The sequence below is a fragment of the Trichosurus vulpecula genome, chromosome 7 (assembly GCF_011100635.1).
Source record: "Trichosurus vulpecula isolate mTriVul1 chromosome 7, mTriVul1.pri, whole genome shotgun sequence".
In the NCBI taxonomy this organism is placed as follows: domain Eukaryota; kingdom Metazoa; phylum Chordata; class Mammalia; order Diprotodontia; family Phalangeridae; genus Trichosurus; species Trichosurus vulpecula.
The window spans coordinates 157,223,215-157,241,434 of NC_050579.1; the positions used below are offsets into that span (position 1 = coordinate 157,223,215).

The 18,220-nt window shown below is 36.4% G+C and overlaps 1 protein-coding gene across 2 annotated transcripts in view; it reads right to left on the reverse strand.

Moving 5' to 3' along the window:
- The window catches only part of FIG4 (FIG4 phosphoinositide 5-phosphatase), a 144,281-nt gene that overhangs the window by 114,934 nt on the left and 11,127 nt on the right, over positions 1–18,220 (reverse strand). Inside the window, exons 2-4 of one of the 2 annotated variants that reach the window (XM_036769036.1) lie at positions 7,180–7,278; positions 6,667–6,790; positions 1,208–1,364 (exon numbers count right to left, since the gene is read on the reverse strand). In XM_036769036.1, the coding sequence (XP_036624931.1) occupies positions 1,208–1,364; positions 6,667–6,790; positions 7,180–7,278 (380 nt within the window). The remainder of the gene's footprint in view (positions 1–1,207; positions 1,365–6,666; positions 6,791–7,179; positions 7,279–18,220) is intronic. The other variant, XM_036769037.1, reaches the window with a different exon arrangement.

The following is an 18,220-nucleotide window of genomic DNA, read 5'->3' on the forward strand; positions in this document are numbered from 1 at the left end:
ACAAATTGAAGGTTTGTGGGAACATTGTGTCAATCAAGTCTATTAGTGCCATTTTTCCAACAGCATGTGCTCACATTGTGTCTCTGTATCACATTTTGGTCATTCTCCCAATACTGCAAACGTTTTCATTATTATTATACCTGTTATGGTGATCTGTGATCAGTGATCTTTGATCTTACTACTGTAATTGTTTTGGGGGTGCCACAACCTGCATCCATATAAAACAATGAACTTAATAAATAAATGTTGTATGCAGCAAATTTCATTGTTGTCTTATTTTAAGAAATTGCCACAGCCACCCTAACCTTGAGTAACCACCACCCTGATCAGTCAGCAGCCATCAACATCAAGGCAAGACCCTCCACTAGCAAAAAGATTATAACTCACTAAAGGCTCAGATCATTAGCATCTTTTAGCAACACAGTATTTTTAACTAAGGTATGTACACGGATTTTTTAGACATAATACTATTGCACACTTAATAGAATACAGTATAGTGTAAACATAAATTTTATATGCACTGGGAAACCAAAAAATTCATGTGACTAACTATTGTGGTAGTCTGGAATTGAACCCATAGTATCTCTAAGGTTTGCCTACATACTCAAAGCTAGACTTGGAAAAATGGACTGTTTAAAAGATTAAAGAATGTATGTCAAAATCTTGCAACTTCAATTCCAAACTGTATAAAACAAGTAATTGTAGTAAAAAAAAACCCTATATTTAGCATATTAAAGGGGATTTTAATGTAAGAAATTATAACATAAAGCTTATGTCAATAATAACTAATTCTGGCCCAGTGAATTTGCATGTCACTTTAGGTTACCAACTGTTTTGGACACAAAGGCAACTACTAAAGTTTCCCCGTCTGCCTGGTCACTTAAAATACTAGAACTAAAATGATTTTATGTGTTTGGATTAAAATGACAGAATGAATATTATTCTAAGAATTCTTTTTAATGAGACCAAGTTTTACCTGCCTATTCTTAAACACAGAAATGCATTCCTTGATTAGTTTCAATCTTTACAATGTGATCTTTGCTATAAGGCACATCTATTATTTGCTCTGTAAGTCTCAAAATGGTATTTAGCCAAATACAACAAAATAAAACACCACTTTTAAAATAATATATGCAACCTTCAAAATATACTTTATTTCCTTAATCTGTAACATCACAAGTAAAGATAGTTAATCACTAGTAGTTACCTAGCTTCATCAGGATGAGTAACTCGTACAGAATCATTTGGTATATAGATCATATTTGTATCTTCTATCTTGTATACTGCATGTCCTCCAATATCTGCCATCTTCCTCCTTTTTGTTATTAATATGATGTAATAACCTTCTAAAAATCTGACAAAACCTATTTCAAAACAGAAGAAAATGCAATGTTTACCTTTTCATGGCTTAAGAATTGGAGGATGGGGAGAGATTACAACTCAGGAAAGCTATTTACTACATCAAGGAGGAACTGTAATCTGGGTCAGTGAAAGAAGTATCCACCCCCAAAGAAAGTGCGGATTTTTAAAGTATCAAAGTTGAAATTAAAAGAGTATTTTTAAAAATTTTTTTCAAATAAATATGTTTAGAGAGTCACAGACCCATGATATGACTCTGACTTAGGAGTATTATTTCTTCATGATTCAAACACTACTAAAATGAGAAACTTCTTTAAGATCCATTCTATAGAGTGATATTTGCCATCGCTTAAATAAACTGAATCTTCTCAGGGATGGAAATCAGGAGCTATAGAGATTTTGCTTTATGTTCTATTTGTAACTGATGATATAACTTTAAGCAAGTCACTTAGTCAATCAAGTCTTATTCTCCTCCTACAGACTAGGAAGCTACCATATGTACCAATTTATATCCCCCATACAAAAGTGATAATATAAAAATTCTCTTAGAATTCCATGATGCACATGGACAAAATATACATAAATACATATTTTGTTTTTAAACTTGCAAAAAATATAAAGTAGTATATGTATTTTTCTGAAATTATTCATCATTTTATATTCCATATCGGCTCTCATCACCACCCCGTGTTTAAATACATCTGACAACAAGAAGATAGAAAAACCAGAAATAAAAAGATTGTTATAAACTCATTAATAGCTTGTTTAAAAAGTAAAAGTTTTATTTTAGTTGAACAAAAGCTGAATAAAACATGGAGTAGAAACATTTAATTGGGTTTACATAATAAAAATTTCACAAGGAAAGTCTCCCTTCTCTATGTTTCCTTTTAAATTTCTTTCTTTCTAATTAGAAAAGGAACTTTCCCCAATCACATCCTATCTACCTGAATCTTAGGTTAAATTCCATTTTATATTTTAGCTCCAATCTAAAGTATATCATTTGGATTTTTCCTCTATATTCCTGGAATGATGAAAGGGGAGTTAGGTGGCATAGTGGACAGAGTGCTCCGACCTGGAATCAGGAAGAACTGAGTCCAAATCTGGCTCCAGACACTTACTAGGTATATGACCCTGGGCAAGTCACTTAATCCTGTTTGTCTGTTTCCTCATCTGCAAAATGAGCTAGAGAAGGAAATGTCAAAACCACTCCAGTTATCTTTGCCAAGAAAATCCCAGATGGGGTTAAATACAACCAAAACTACTGAACAACAACGATGAAAAATAAAAATGTTTGGAAAAACAGTCATCTTTAGATCACTGTAAGAATGTACATTATGACAAGATTTGCAATTATTTTTTTTCTTCTCTTTTGATCCCAATCAACTGAAATGTCATTTAGTCCAAAGTTAATTTTACAGATTAGGAAATTGAGGCCCAAAAAGGAAAGATGACTTGTCCAAGGTCATACAGGGAGTAAGTAAAGAGCTAAGATTTAAAAACAGAACCTCTGACTCTAAATCTGGCATTCTTTCCACTATACCAAAATGCCAACTGTAACTACCAATAAAGGGCTTTAAGGGAATAAGACATCCAATTAGCTTTTTAAAAAATATTTTATATTTTCCCTAATTACATATAAAAACAATTTTAACATTTGCGGGTTTTTTTTAAGTTCTGAGTTCCAACCCTGGATTACCCCAGCAAATGCTTCCTTTGCTCTTCCTCAGGTACTGCAAAAGTCATGGAGTCATGCTGATTGCACTACAGATTTATGTTATCTAATCTCAAACATGCCATCATGGCAGCAAATATATCATTTTTCTCTTCCCTAATTGCCTGTCTAATTTCCCCACAGAGACAGTTCCAAACTTTTTCTGCTCTCCTCAAGACTCCCATACTAACCACCCCCTCCCATACTCTCAATGAAAGACCTTGCCTCATATTTTACTGAGAAAATAGAGCCATTCACTATTAGTTCCCTCTATTTTTCTTCTCAAAATCTAAAGACCTCTTAGAATTAACCCCGCCCCATTCTTTGCTGCCTCACTCTGATGAAGAGGTAGCCCTTCTCTTCGCTAAGTTAAACCCTTCTACTTATACCCCTGATCCCATCCCCTCCCACCTCCTCCAGCAGACTGCCCTCATCATCAATCATACCTTTTCTCTTTCTTATGTTCAATACAAAAGAATTATAATAAGCAGACTGGAGGGGGGGAAAGCACAGCAGTTGGGAACTATTTAGTACAAGGACAAACAGGCTTACACATCTCAACAGTCCTTGGAGGCACTACTATTATGCCAGAGAACAATAACTGATGTTCTTCAATTCGTGGTATTCCAAAAGCACTAATCCAGCCACAGGAACAAGCATACTAATTGCTCCTTCCCACTTCCAGCCTCTCCCTTTGCCATCCTTACTCAACAACCTCTCCTGTCTTGAGGTTCATTCCAACCATCTTTGCTCTAAGATCCATATCCTAATTATGATAGTTGTCTACAGGCCTCCAAATCATTCTTCCTCCATTCTTAAGAAGGTGAGTACCTATCTTGGAGTCTTTCTCTCCATTCTGAGAAGATCAAATTGATTCTGGATCATTTTTTAATAATTCTATTTACAATTAATTGATTTGGTCCTATAACTGCCTAAAGTCACGGTTCTTTGTCTCTGAATTTAGTTCAGAAATTCAAATGGCTTGTAATGAGATAAGTTTAGAAGTCTAATTTATTGTTCTATTCTTGCCTCAAGGAAATCTATCACCCTTTGGAAGTGCAAGTAGATACCAGAGTCTAGTCTAGTATCTTTACATCACCAAGCCGTCCTTCAAGGATGTTTCTAGTTTGTTATCCACAGAAGTCTGGTCCATTATCTCTAACGTTGCAAGTGAACTTCTCCTAGTCACAGGAGGGAAGGAGGGGGTTGTTGCTAGCCCCTCATTCCCAGTTTCCAACCAATCACATTGTCCTCACCCCTAATATACTGCCAACCCTGTAACCAGTTGTATGATTTCTACCCTGCTCTGTTTTTTATTCTAAGCTTATAAAAAGGAGCTGTGTCTTGGTCTAGGGGTCCTTGGCTTCAATGAGGCATCCACTGACCAACTTTATTAACAGGTTCACACACTGCTAACAAACTATTATTATTATATTATGTTGCTCAGAGAAAACGTGCCTCGGTCTGCTTTTCTTGGAATTGCTCCTGTGACAATCCCTAACCCTGCCTGCATGGTTGGGGACTTCAATATGCATTAAATATATTGAGATGCCCTCACACGCTCTGGCTTCCAAGTTCATCATCTTCCTAAGCTTCCATGACCGCCACACAGCCCCACCCAGAGAGAGCCATACCCTTAATCTGACAACTAATTATAACTCCATGATCCAGAATGCTGAAACTCCACTCTGAAAAGAGACTTCTAACTTTTAACCTTGGAGGCCATCTGGTACAAGCTCCTTATTTTATAGATTAAAAAACAGAGACCCAAAGAGGTTAAATGACTTGGCCGGGCTGGAATTTTAGCTGAAATTAAAGACACTGAGAAAAGAAAAGACAGGAAAAAGAGAGACAGAGAAAGAATAATCAAAGTAGTCATTAATCAAAGATTATAAATTTAGAGGAGAGAAAGAACCCTACTAGATTACGGATTCAGAGCTAGAAGGGACCTTAGAGGTCCTCTAGACCAACAAACCCTGCCTCATCTAGCTCTAGGAAGGAAAAGAGATCAACAAAGGAGTAGTCTGCCCCTTTTGTTTATCTTCTGAGTTCCAGCTCAGTAGCCAATTAGGGAATTATTAATCATGACACAGCACAAACCCCTAGTCATACATGCAACCAAGCAGGGAATATCTATGCATGTTCCAAGGAATGGGCCTTAGAGGCCAGTTCCCATGTTACATATTTTTTTTTCTTTTTTTATGGCTTTTCTCAGAAGTATTTTTTTTAATTTGATTTTTTTTCTATTTTTAGGTTACGACACTTGGCTCTACATAATTTTGAGTTCCAGATTTTCTTCCCTCCCTCCCCAACACAGCATGGAATCCCATATAACTTCCACATATAACTTCGCATTGAATTAATTTACACACTAGTCAACTTATGGAGAAGAATTATGACCAAGGGAATGAATCATGAGAAAGAAGAAACAGGACCAAAAAAAAAAAATAACCCAAAAACAAAAACAAAAGAGAAAAAAAGAAAAAAAAGCGGGGGGTGGGGGGGAAGGTTAGCATGAAGTGTGCCTCAATCTGCATTCACACTTCGTAGTTCTTTCTCTGGATGTAGATAGCATTCTCCATCGTTGAGTCCTTTGGAGTTGTCTTTGTACCTTGTGTTGCTGAGACAAGCAAAGTCTGTCAGTGTTAGTCCTCACAGAATCCATATATCTGTGGTTGTGTATAATGTTCTTCTGGCTCTGCTCCGCTCACTCAGCGTTATGTCGTGTAGGTTTTTCCAGGTTGTTATGAAGTCTGCATCATCCCCATTTCTTATAGCACATAGTATTCCATTACCTTCATATACCACAGCTTGTTCAACCATTACCCAATTGATGGGCATCCCTTTGATTTCCAATTCTTAGCTACCACAAAAAGAGCTGCTATAAATATTTTTGTACATATGGGTCCTTTTCCCACTTGTGTGATCTCTTTGGGATACAACCCTAGAAGTGGTATTGCTGGGTCAAAGGGTATGAACATTTTTATAGCCCTTTGGGCATAGTTCCAAATTGCTCTCCAAAATGGCTGGATCAGTTCACAACTCCACCAGCAAGTTACATATTATTATTAAAGTTAATAATAATAAATGCTAACATTTATATAGCACTTTCATTTTCAAAGTACCTTTTGATCCTTACCACAGCCCCATAAGGTAGGTGCTTGCAAGTATTATTTCCATTTTCCAGAAGGGGAAACTGAAACTCAGGGAGGTTAAATGACTGGACCATAGGTAGGATTCAAACCCAGGTCCTTCTGAATCCTAGATCCAATAAACTTTCCACTACACTGCCCCCAACTATAATTCTTTGTAGGTTAATTATGTCTTTCCAACTAAATTGTAAGTTTAAGGGAAGAGAATATATATTTTACTACTTTGCATCCCTCACAGCCCTTAGCCCATTGCTGAGCATAAAAATGGCTTAAAAAATATTTGATAATTGACTGATTAGCAGATAACAGTGTTTGATTAACTATTCAAGCCACAGGTAATGGTTTACCATACCAAAGCTGCAGGCTCACCAGATGGATATTACTACAGAAACATCAATATGCTTCTATTTAAAGAGAAAGGCACTTTAAGGAAGAGGTCCTTACCTACAACACCAAAAGCTGACACAGCTCGAAATAACCCAGAGGAGCCTTTCTGTCCCATCTTTGTCCTGTTTCCTAGATCCAAGCGGCCAAGAAGCTCCCTTACTTCTTGTTGAGTGTATACATGCTAAAAATAAGCAATATTTTGGTTGGTGAGTTTTTCAGTTGGTTGTTTGATTACACATGCAGAAAAAGTAGAAATTTAAGCAACAAAGTTTCTCTATAAAATAGCTAAAATACAAAGCATCACTACACTCAGCTGAGATTTTTTTAATTACCAAATTCTTATTAAACATTTACATGGTTTGTTACTAAACTAATACATACTCCTAAGGTGAAAAAGTGTCAAAATCTGGCATCTGTTTTCCTATAATCTCTATATTTCTGTCCCAAGACAAGAGCACTTGAATATAAGGAACATATTTCATTTCTGCATTTACATGGCAAACATCATAATTGAGTTGAGTATAATCATGATAAATTCTGATATTAATCTCACATTTGTAAGAGACATACCTTATCATCAATGATAACCAAATCTTTTGGTTCAGTTCGATCAATTTTCAAGACTCGGTACTTGGTCTCTGCATGATTACTCCCAACAAGGAAGTATCTCTGTTAAAAATGTCAATATTTCAAAAAAAATTTAATTGTTAGGTTTTTATCACATGGTCTTTTATATACATCTTTAAATTTACAAAAAATTAGATTTTAAAAATAAATACATCAACATGGTTTGCTGAAGGCTGATCCTATTTAAAAATTGGAAGGCATACAAAGTGAGCCAAAATGGTTAGTTTTGAAAATGAGATATTCTCTGTGAGTTTCTAACAAGCAATTTTTCTAAAATGCTAAATTTTTACAATGCTGAAATCATTTCAAGTCATGTGTTCAATTGTGTAAGTCAATGAACTGACTCAACAGATGACCCTCCAATGAAGGAAAGATCTTTTTTCTTCATTGGTGAAATACCACTAAAAATTATAGTAGTTTTCTTATGTAAACATTGCATATGAGAATGAATTAATGGTCTTAATAAAAACCAACAGGAAGAAAGAGAAAATTTTTTTGTTTCTATGGAAATGTTTCATAGAGATTTAAGCAAATAAAATGATACTCCAAAGCTATTTTTTTTAAAACTCTAAGAAATGAAGAGTATCATTAGCAAGAAAGTAAGGTATTGTTATATGCTAAGTCAGAAGCTGAGATGAAACTAGAAGCCCATCTCTTCTCATTGCTAAGTCCAGTACTTTTTCTACTATACCATACACAGACAGATTCAGGCCAAGAGAAGTTCAGAAGGAACCTCCAATCTCCTAGGAAGACAAAAGGCAAGATGCACTTCAATTTTCTTGTGCCTCCCAGTGTGTGAGACAGCAGAAAAGCCTGTTTGGAATAACCACTAGAAATTGCAAGTTTCTCAAGGCACTAAATCCTGAATAAAATTCTTCATTTTATATGCATTTCAAGTTCCCATCTTTCAATGATTCCCCAACAAGCTGGGATTTAACCAATCAGCCCAACAGCACTGGAATAAAACCTAATGTGCTACTTTATTTAGCAACTGCCCTACTCTTTCCAGTCACTTTGCCAGCTAATCTATAGACTCTCACACTGCTAACTAGGAAGAAGTCTCAAAAACATCTGCACCTCAAAGACTTCAGGGCTTCTTTGTAAAGGAGTAGCAAAGGAAAGTTCCCTGTAAAGGTCTTATAGCCAAAAGGAGGTTTAAAGAGATAAGAATATAAGAGACTCAATAAATCAAGCAACAATCATTTTTTAAGTATTTACTGTATGCCAGGGACTGTGCTAGGCCCTGAAGAAACAGACAAAAATGGAACAGCTTTGCCCTCAAGGAGCTTATTATCTATTGGGTAAGGGGTGAGGGGTAACATACACATATAAGTAAATAGAAAATATAGGGATGGGGAGGGAGAAAGGAGTAAACATTTATCAAGCATCTACTATATATAGCCATTGTGCTAAGTGCTTTTCAAATAGTATTGGATCCTAATAACAACCCTATGCAATAGGTGCTATTTTGATCCCTATTTTACAGCTGAGGAAACTGAGAAAGAGAGAAGTTAAGCAACTTGCTCAGGTGACAGGCCAGAGGGTCTGAGGCCAGATTTTAAATCTGGAAGCTGAGTCTTCCCAACTTCAGGCCAGTGCTCTATCCACTGCATCATCTAGCTGCCCAAGGGAGGGAGCAGTCAGAAGCATAACAAACTTTGAGGAGGGGACAATATTTAAAAAAAAAAGAGAAGACTATGTAGAAGATAATAGGAAGGTGAGAAATACACAGTTAGCAATCACAATTTGTGAATGTAAATAGGATTAATTCACCCATAAAATGGAAGCATATAGCAGAATGGATTGGAAACCATAATTCAACAACATGTTGTATACAAGAGAGACGCTTGAAAACAGAGTTAGAGTTAAAATAAGGAGGTTGAGCAGAATCTATTATGCTGCAGCTGAACTAAGAAAGGTAGGGGGTAGCAATTTCAGACAAAGTAAAAGCAAAAATAGACCTAATTAAGAGAGATAATCAGGGAAATCACATTTTGCTAAAATGTACCATAGACAATATAAGTAATATCAATACTAAACATAAATGTACCAAATGGCAGAACATCTAAATTCCTGAAAGAAAAGATAAATTAATTACTAGAGGAAAGAGACAGTGAAATTGTACTGGGGGAGGGGAACCTCTATTTACCCCCTCTCATGCCTAGATGAAATCTAGATAAAACTATTAAAAAATAAGAAAGAAATTAAGGAGATGAATAGTTTTAGAAAATTTAGATATGATAGACCTCTGGAGAATAATGAATAGGAATAGAAAAGAGTATACATTTTTTCAGCTGTACATGGTACCTTAACAAAAACTGACCATGTATTTGGGCATAAAAACCTCACAAATGCAGAAAAGTAGAAATATTAAAAGCACACTTTTTGGACCATAATACAATACAAATTATATTTAGTATCGGGCCTTTGAAAGTCCAAGACAGGGTCATGAATTATACCCTCAGAGAGCAGTACATGGATAATGATCCAGAAAAGAAGACTGAGAGGCAATGGTCTGAAGTGTAGGAGGGGAAATGAACAAGAAAGAAAGGTATCAGGGAAACCTAAAGAGTTCAGTGTACTCAGGAAGACAAGTGGGGGTCAACAACATCAAATGCTGCAGAAAAAGATGAAGAAGGATGAAAATTAAGAAAAGGCCATTGGATTTGGCAATTAAGAGATCATTTGGTGACTTTGGAGAAAGCAATTTCAGTTATATGATGAGGTTGGAAGTCAGATTTAAGGAAGTTGAGAAATGAAAAGAATGGAAGTAATATATACAGACAACTTTTTCTGGGATCTTAGATGTGAAATGAGAGTTATGAGATGATAAGTGCCTTCAGGAAGCAGTAAGGCCAAGTAAGGATACTCTAAGGATCAAAGAGACCTAAGCGAATTTGAAGGTATCAGGTAAGGAACTATAAGAAAGGTAGAGATTGGGGCAGCTAGGTGGCACAGTGAGTAGAGCACTGGCCCTGGAGTCAGGAGGACTTGAGTTCAAATCCAGCCTCAGACACTTGACACACTTACTGGCTGTATGACCATGGGCAAGTCCCTTAACCCCAATTGCCTTGCCTTTCCCCCTCCAAGAAAGACAGAAATTAAATATTATAGGTAGGGATTGACTGAGAGGAGAGTCTGCCAGAGATAACAGGAAGGAATGGAATCAAAAGTCAAGGAGAGTGGTTGGCCTTTATGAGGAGAAAGTACATCTCTTCATAAGTGACTATAATAAAGGAGAAGAGGTTGGGGGATGACGACAAAAGGATCTGAGATGTACAATAGAGGGAAAGAGAGAGTTCAAGGCAAATGGCCTGTATTTTCTCCATAAAGTATGAAGCAAGATCTTCTCCTGAGAAGGGAGGGAAAGGAAAGGTATGAAAGATTTAAGAAGAAAAGAGAAGATATATAATAATTTCTATGGGAAGCAAAAGAAGAAATTAATTAGGTAGAAATAAAAGGACTGCTTTGCTGCAGGACAGCCCAGGTGAAGTTAGACAGCATAAATTTGTAGTGTACCCAATCAGCATGGTTGCATGACTTCCTCCAGCATCATTCAGCAGTAAGTGGGGGGAGTGAAGGGAAATGCTGCTAGTGACACAACGTAGGACAGGACAAGGAGCAAAGAGGAGAGAAGAGGGATGTTGAACTGAAAAATTTTAACTGTTCAAATTGGGAAAAGGAAAGAAAAGTCAGAGCAATGATAGTGGTCTAGGGAAATACTGAGGGATGAGGGATTGTAGAACATGGTGAAGACAAAGAATAGATTAAGAGGAATTAGGTGTCAGGATAAATAGAATGATAGGTAGGTATGATCAGATAAAGAAACTTCAGAATTCTTGATCACTAAAAAAGACCCTTGTGGGTGATGATAAGATCAAAGGTGTGGAAAATGAGAAACTGGTACAGACTTTCAACACGTATCTTGAAGCACTCCCCAATATAAGGGCTAAGAAGGAAGAGGAAGACTATGAGCCAGGCACTGAACTCCTTGAGAGTTCCCAGCTGTCCTATGGAGAATGACCAAGAGACTGGTAAATAACTGCCACCAGAATGTGGATTGAGTGATGTCCCATGTGGTTATAAAGTCTTTCCTTTTATATTACAAACAGTACAATTTAATTTTTGAATCATGGACTTGGAGTCAGGAGACAATGGAGCTCAAATCCCACCCCTACCATTGCTACCTACATGATCATGGGCAAATTCCTTAACCTCTGAGCTTCATTTTATCCACAGAATGAACAAAGGAATAAGTTAGCTAGTTAATTAGTGAAAAGACATTTATTAAACACTGAGTATGTGTCAAGCAAAATGGAATAGCAATATCTTTAGCATCTGACCCTTAGCGTTCTTGTGAGAATCCAACTGGATGAGTCACGTAAAACAATATATAAATGCCATCTATTAACATCAGTTGTCAGCATATTAGTAAAAACGAGAGAAGCAAAATATCTCAGGTTAAATAATAGACTAAAACTTCTCATTTTAATTCTGTTATGCTAAGCCTTAAGATGCCCAAGTCTTAGCTTATATATTTATTCAATGGAAATCTCAATTCCTGACTTCAAAGGATTGTTATAATTACCTGTAAAGAAAAATTATGAATCCCTAAGTAAAATTCCTAATAAAACACAATCCAAATTAGATAGAAATATATAATGTAATAGGAATAAGAGAGAATGGCCACGGCTATAGTATGTTCTGGATGGGGTCTGGTTTCCATGGTTACAACACAAAAAAATCTGAGAGCAAGAAGTCTAGGTTAAAGGGAAGGTCCTTAACAATAGAAGGGGAGGACAGAGCAAAATGGAAACTGAAGACAGGGCTGCAGAGATGAATGGCAAATAGAAAGTGGGAAATGTAGTAGGGGGAATGAGGATTTTGTCTAAATAGATGGCATCTCTGGACCGCAGGGAATAGGGGGAAGGAAAGGAGGAGGAAATGGGAGTTTGCTAGACATAGTCATAGGTAAGCACAAGTTGACCAGGGCTCCCACCTTTAATGCTCCTGTTATTGCTGTGAATAATATAGATCTATTCTCCCACAAACAACACAGTAGAAGGGGTTGAACCAATAGAGAAACTGCTTCAGTAAATTCCTGATAACCAGATCTCCTAGAGGTCTGACTGAACTCAGATCACTGCTGCTTTCTGTGGTTCATCTTAAATAGTTAGAAAATAGACTACACAAAGCACATGTATTTGATTTCTGGTTGGGCAAGGTATCTAAAATCTTGGTCCTGACCTCGTATTTTAGAACATTCTATTAAATTATTGGAAGGATAATCCGTAACTTGCAAAGACTTTCCTCCCAACAAAACCATGAAAGTTCATGTATTTGTATTTAAATGTCTCTTAAATTTAGGCTTAAATGAAAATAAAGAAATGAAAAGGGGGTCAAATCAGTTAACTCATCTCATTCTGTGACAAAAGGACTAACAAGTAACAATAATTAAATTTCTTTCAACATTGAAATCAATTAACATTAAATTCAAAATTTGGGGCAGCCTTGATACAAGTCATTCTCATTTTGCTAATTCTTGTCATTAGTATTGTCCTATGCACAACAGAAGAGTAGCCCATTAATGATATTCAAGCTAACAGAAAAATATGAGAAAATCATGGCTGTACTCTGCCTCCTCCAAAAATGAATAGCCAAGTGGGCTGAAGAGAAAAGAAGAATGGAGTCACTTAATAATGAAAATGTGAGCCAAATCCACATGGTCATTATCTTTCAATAAAATGACTAATATAATTGCAGAGTTTACAAAAATCACAGATCTTCATTATCAAGCATTTTTTAATCATCAACTCTGGACAAGGACAGACATATTCTATGTGCATATAGTGGTATGGCACCATGATTAAAGATATAGTTCTAAGCCATTCCCAACCTTTTTTTTCTGTTGTTTACACTGCAAAATGCAGGAACAGAGGTGGAGTGAAATCATTTGAGCATCTCACTCACTCAACACTACATAAAAATCAGTGACAAAGTTAACTGGAATTTGGATCTAATCCTTTTCTTTAGCAAGACCTTAAGTTCATAAAAACAACTCAGAGCAAATATATATAATATGTATAAATATACACACATATGTATATGTGTATACGTACATATTACATAAAGTATATTACACATGCAATATAATGTGTCTTACTAGAAATTACTACGGAGACTGTGTGTATGTGTAAGAGGAGATATTTGTAAAGAGGGAAAAGAAAATAGGAAGCAACAAAAACTGTTACACTGTGATTAAATTTGCTCTTCAATATTTACTTGCCCTTCAAGTTTCTATGGAGGTTAATAACAATACACGTGTGTGTGTGTATAAAGCACTTAAAATTTATTTTTAAATACACTTTTAAAATGCTTCCTCACACCAACCTTATGAAGTAAATAGTAGAAGTAATATTCTCTCCATTTATACAATGAAGAAACTGAGGCACAGAGCAATTACCCAAGGTCACAAAGCTATTGCCAGAGCCAAGAGTCAAATTCAGACTTTGTCACTCCAAGAACAATATATGATCCCTCCACTGGTAGATAGTAAGAAGGACATGGCAGCTTTGGCACTCCCAGCCCACTAATCCATCATCCCCCATGGAGCTGAGGTAGATTAGTTCTTGATGGGCCCAAAGAAATGATCATGTCTTATCCCTGACTCTAATGGTTCACTGACAGTTACAATATATTGTCAGCCGATATTCCCTCTAATCTTTTGTAAACTGAGAACAAAAAAAATCCATCTCTTTAGAACCACAGAACCTCAGTAAAAAAAAAGACCTCAGGTGTTATCTACTCTGCCTCTTAGAACCTGAACAAGATTCCCCTCTACAAAATACTCCCAAAGTGATCATCCAGCCTTGGGTAGGAAGCCTCCAATGAGGGGGACCCCTTGACACCTCTGATCAGACTGTATTACCCATGGACAGCTGGAATTGTTAACAACTGTTTCCTTCCATTCAGACTGTATTTGCTTCTTTGAAATTTCCATCATTGCTCAGTTCTTCAACCTGGGGTCAAGCAGAACAAGTGTAATCCCTCTTCCACATGATAACCCTTTAAACACTTAAAGTCTGAAACGTCTCCCCTAAAGATTCTCTTTTCCAGGCTAAACATTCTCAATTACTTCAACCAATCTTCCTATGGTAGAAACTTATTGATATGAATTATAACAATAACTAACATTTATATAGTACTTTGAGGTTTTTCAAAGCACTTTACATCTTCTCATTTGAACCTCTGTGGGAACTGACTGAATCACGTTGACTCCAGTATCTTGTGACTCAATTCTGGATCTAGTTCAGCTTCCTTTCTATTCAATTATGGGTCTAGTCCAATTTTGTCTTATGAGGAAACTTTATTCAGTTATGGGAATTCTGAGAAAACTCTTTTGCATTCCCTTATGTGGCTGGGAAGCTGGACCACCTTTACCTGTAGCTTAGAGGCCCTTAATTAAGAGCCTAGGTCAAGGGTGGGGAACCTGAGGCCTTGAGGCCACATGTGGCCTTCTAGGTCCTTGGATACGGCCTTTTGACTGAGTCCAAGTTTTACAGAACAAATCCTTTTACTAGGGAGAGTTGTTCTGTGAAGTTTGGATTCAGTCAAAGGACCACACTTGAGGACCTAGAGGGCCACATGTGACCTTGAGGCCACAAGTTCTCCACCCCTGACCCAGGTTATGCTGACCAGAAACCCAATCAGATCCAAAGATTGATACAAGGAGTTTTCTCACAATTATATATTTCAAACACCCCATGTGTCTTATTTGAAAACTGGCCCCAAACTGGTCAGTTACTGTTAATTTGTTCCTTTGACTGAATATAGACAGTTGGGGGGATTGAGATACCTCTTTTTCTGATTTCAGGGATTTGTATCTGTTCGCTCTCTACCTCTTAACTCAGAAAGCCCCTATCTTTGCTCCACTAGAAATCAGATTACCCAATCTTGCATCCTGGCTTTATCCTGTTAATTGTTTTCTTTTAATGCATAAAAATCTGTCTCCCCCTGAGTTTGGGATCCAATGCCAAGCTGAGGAGGCCTAGAACCAATTTATTATGCAACTGGCATGTGTTGCTTAATAAACTGATATGCTTGGAAGCTCAAACCTTGGTTTCCTCAGTTATTTACAGAGCTCACCCACCACACCTCATAACAATCTTGGGAGATAGGTCATTTTACAGATGAAGAAACTGAGGCTGAGAGATTAACTGACTTGCCTTCAACCCCACAACTAGTGAGTGTCTGAGGCAAAAGTCAAACCTAGATCTTACTCACTCTAAGTCCAGGGTGTCATGCTGCTTCCTCATGGCACTTGATTAGCCTCAACTTTCTCTGATCACTCTCCAGGTTATCAATGTCCTTCTAAGACTGAATATAGTACTCCAAATGTGGTCTGACCAGAGAGAATCCAGAAAGATCCTACCACTCTAGTTCTCACTTGAGAAAGGTAATGTCCATTCAGTGAACAGTCAAAGGAAGGCCCCTTTAAATAGATAAAAAGAAAAAAAGAAAAAAAAAAGACCATAGCCTAAGAGGGCCAGGGTCTCCCATTGCATCCTGGGCCATCTCCAGTCGTCCTGATGAATATCTCACCACTGGACCCAGATGGCTCTGGAGGAGAAAGTGAGGCTGATGACCTTGCACGGCCCTCCCTCACTAATTAAAGTCAACTGTAAATCATATCATCATTTCCCTGATGTCATGTTCCTCTTTGAGAACAAAGGACAAACACAACTACTCTAGTCCAGAGCACTCTACCTTTCTTAATGTAGTCTAAGACCACATTAACTTTCTTGGGTTTGATATTACACTGTTGACTCATACGCAGTCCACTGAGATCACTTTCAGACAAATTGCTGTCTGGCTATGCCTCTCCCATTTTATACGTTTGGAGTTGTTGTTTTATCCCAAGTGTATGGCATTATATTTATCCTTATTTGGTTTTATTATGTTCTAGGCTTTTAAGATCCTGATTGCAATCCAGTATGTCAGTTTGAAATTTGATAGGCATGCCATTTAGCCTTTACTCAAATAGTGCTTAAAAATACTGAACAGCACAGGGCCAAATACAGATCCCCATAGCATTCCACTAGAGACTTCCAAGCTGATATCAAACCACTAATTGTTATTAAGCTCTCGACATTTAGCAAGTTCTGAATATATGTCATTGTGTATAATTTAGTGCAGAGGTATCAATACAACACTTCTGATTGAGGCCTGAGTCAGATTAAAATATAATTGGAAAATACTTAACAAAATAAATAAAAATATAATAAAACAAATAATATTAATATGTGGTTTTCTAATATGTGGCCCACAGAGAGCATTATGTTACAGTTTAGTGACCTGTTTCTATTCGAGTTTGACCCCACTAATTTACTTCATCTCTCTCCATCTTTTCTATTTCCACAAAAACTCTATGAAAGATATTGTCAAATTTTAAAATCTAGAACAAGGGTCAGCAAACTATGACCAATCCACCTGACTGCTTACCTTTGTACAGCCTACAAGCTAAGAAAGGTTTTTTACATTGTTAAAATTCTATTAGAACAAAGCCATGTTCATTTGTTTACATACTTTCTATGGCTGCTTTCACACTAAACCAGGAGAGCTGGGTGGTTGTGATAGAGAGCTTATGTGGAGCTCCCAAAACTTCATACTGCTGCTCAGTGCACAGTACAAATCTCGGTGACACAGTTACAACTAAAGAGCATTTCAAGCACCACATGTAGCGCTGTACTGGAACATTTTACTTTTTATCACCAGTTTATATCAGTCATGTCAAAACAAGAAGAGGAGAAAACAGTTTAATTGTAATTTTTTTAACTTAGTGCAGAGACTGACATTTTTTCTGAACAAGAAGAACCATCCTCAGCCACTATTATCAAACACTGAATGGCTTTGGAAATTAGCTTCTGCTGCAGATTTGATAATCTTTTTTAGTGAATTCAACCTAAAATTACACGGCAAAAAAGTGCTTATATGTGAAAGTTATACTGTGATAAAGTCAAATCAATGACAACTAATGTTGTCTGCATCATAAGTAATGTCAAACTGTTTTATACACTTCCCATGCCCTCAAAAGTTAAAATAAAACAAAAAAAATGAGATTCCCATTCCCACAGAAATATACAGCAGCGCAGCAGCATTTTTCAGACCTCAATATAGACTTATAGTACAAAAGAAATTTCCATATTTCAAAATCCATTTAACTGCACAATTAAGGAGCTTCCACCTAAACTTCTATTAGAAGTGATTAATATGCAATGTGATGGCCTGCTAAAAGGCAAATATCAAGAAGAGATATTTCAAATTATCTAAATGTCTTCCAAGTGATGAATATGTTCACTTAAAATCATATGCTCATGGACTGATATCATTATTTGGTAGTATCTATCTGTGTGAAAAGGCATTTTCTAAGATAAAGCATAAAAGCTCATTACAGAGTAGCATTAACAGATGAACATTTTACAAATAATTTTGAACTAACTTTGAACCCCAATTAAGTGAAATGTTAGTTTAAAAAAAATAATTCTTCTCATTAGTAGATCTGTATTATAAAAAATTCTATTACTATTATCATTAATATATTTTAATTTTGTCAATAAAAAATGTGGAAATTTGTTTTTCTCTTGTTATGTATGTAACTATATAATATCCTCAATTTTGCCTCTTGACCCACAAAGCCTATAACATTGACTATCTGGCTCTTTACAGAAAAAAATAAATGATAACTAGAGTTTATCTCTGATCTACCAGGCTAGTAATCCCATTAATAAATAAAATGAGGTTACCCTGGCATAACTTGTTCTTGAGATACGGGATTTTTGTGATTGCTAATCCTTTTACCAGATGTTTACTAACCATCTCTTCAATAGTACACTTTAGAGTTTTGCCAAGAATCAGTCAAGCTGATTGACTAGATTAGGGTTTGTAGGTTCCATTCTCTTCCCTTTTTAGAAAACTGAGAGATTTG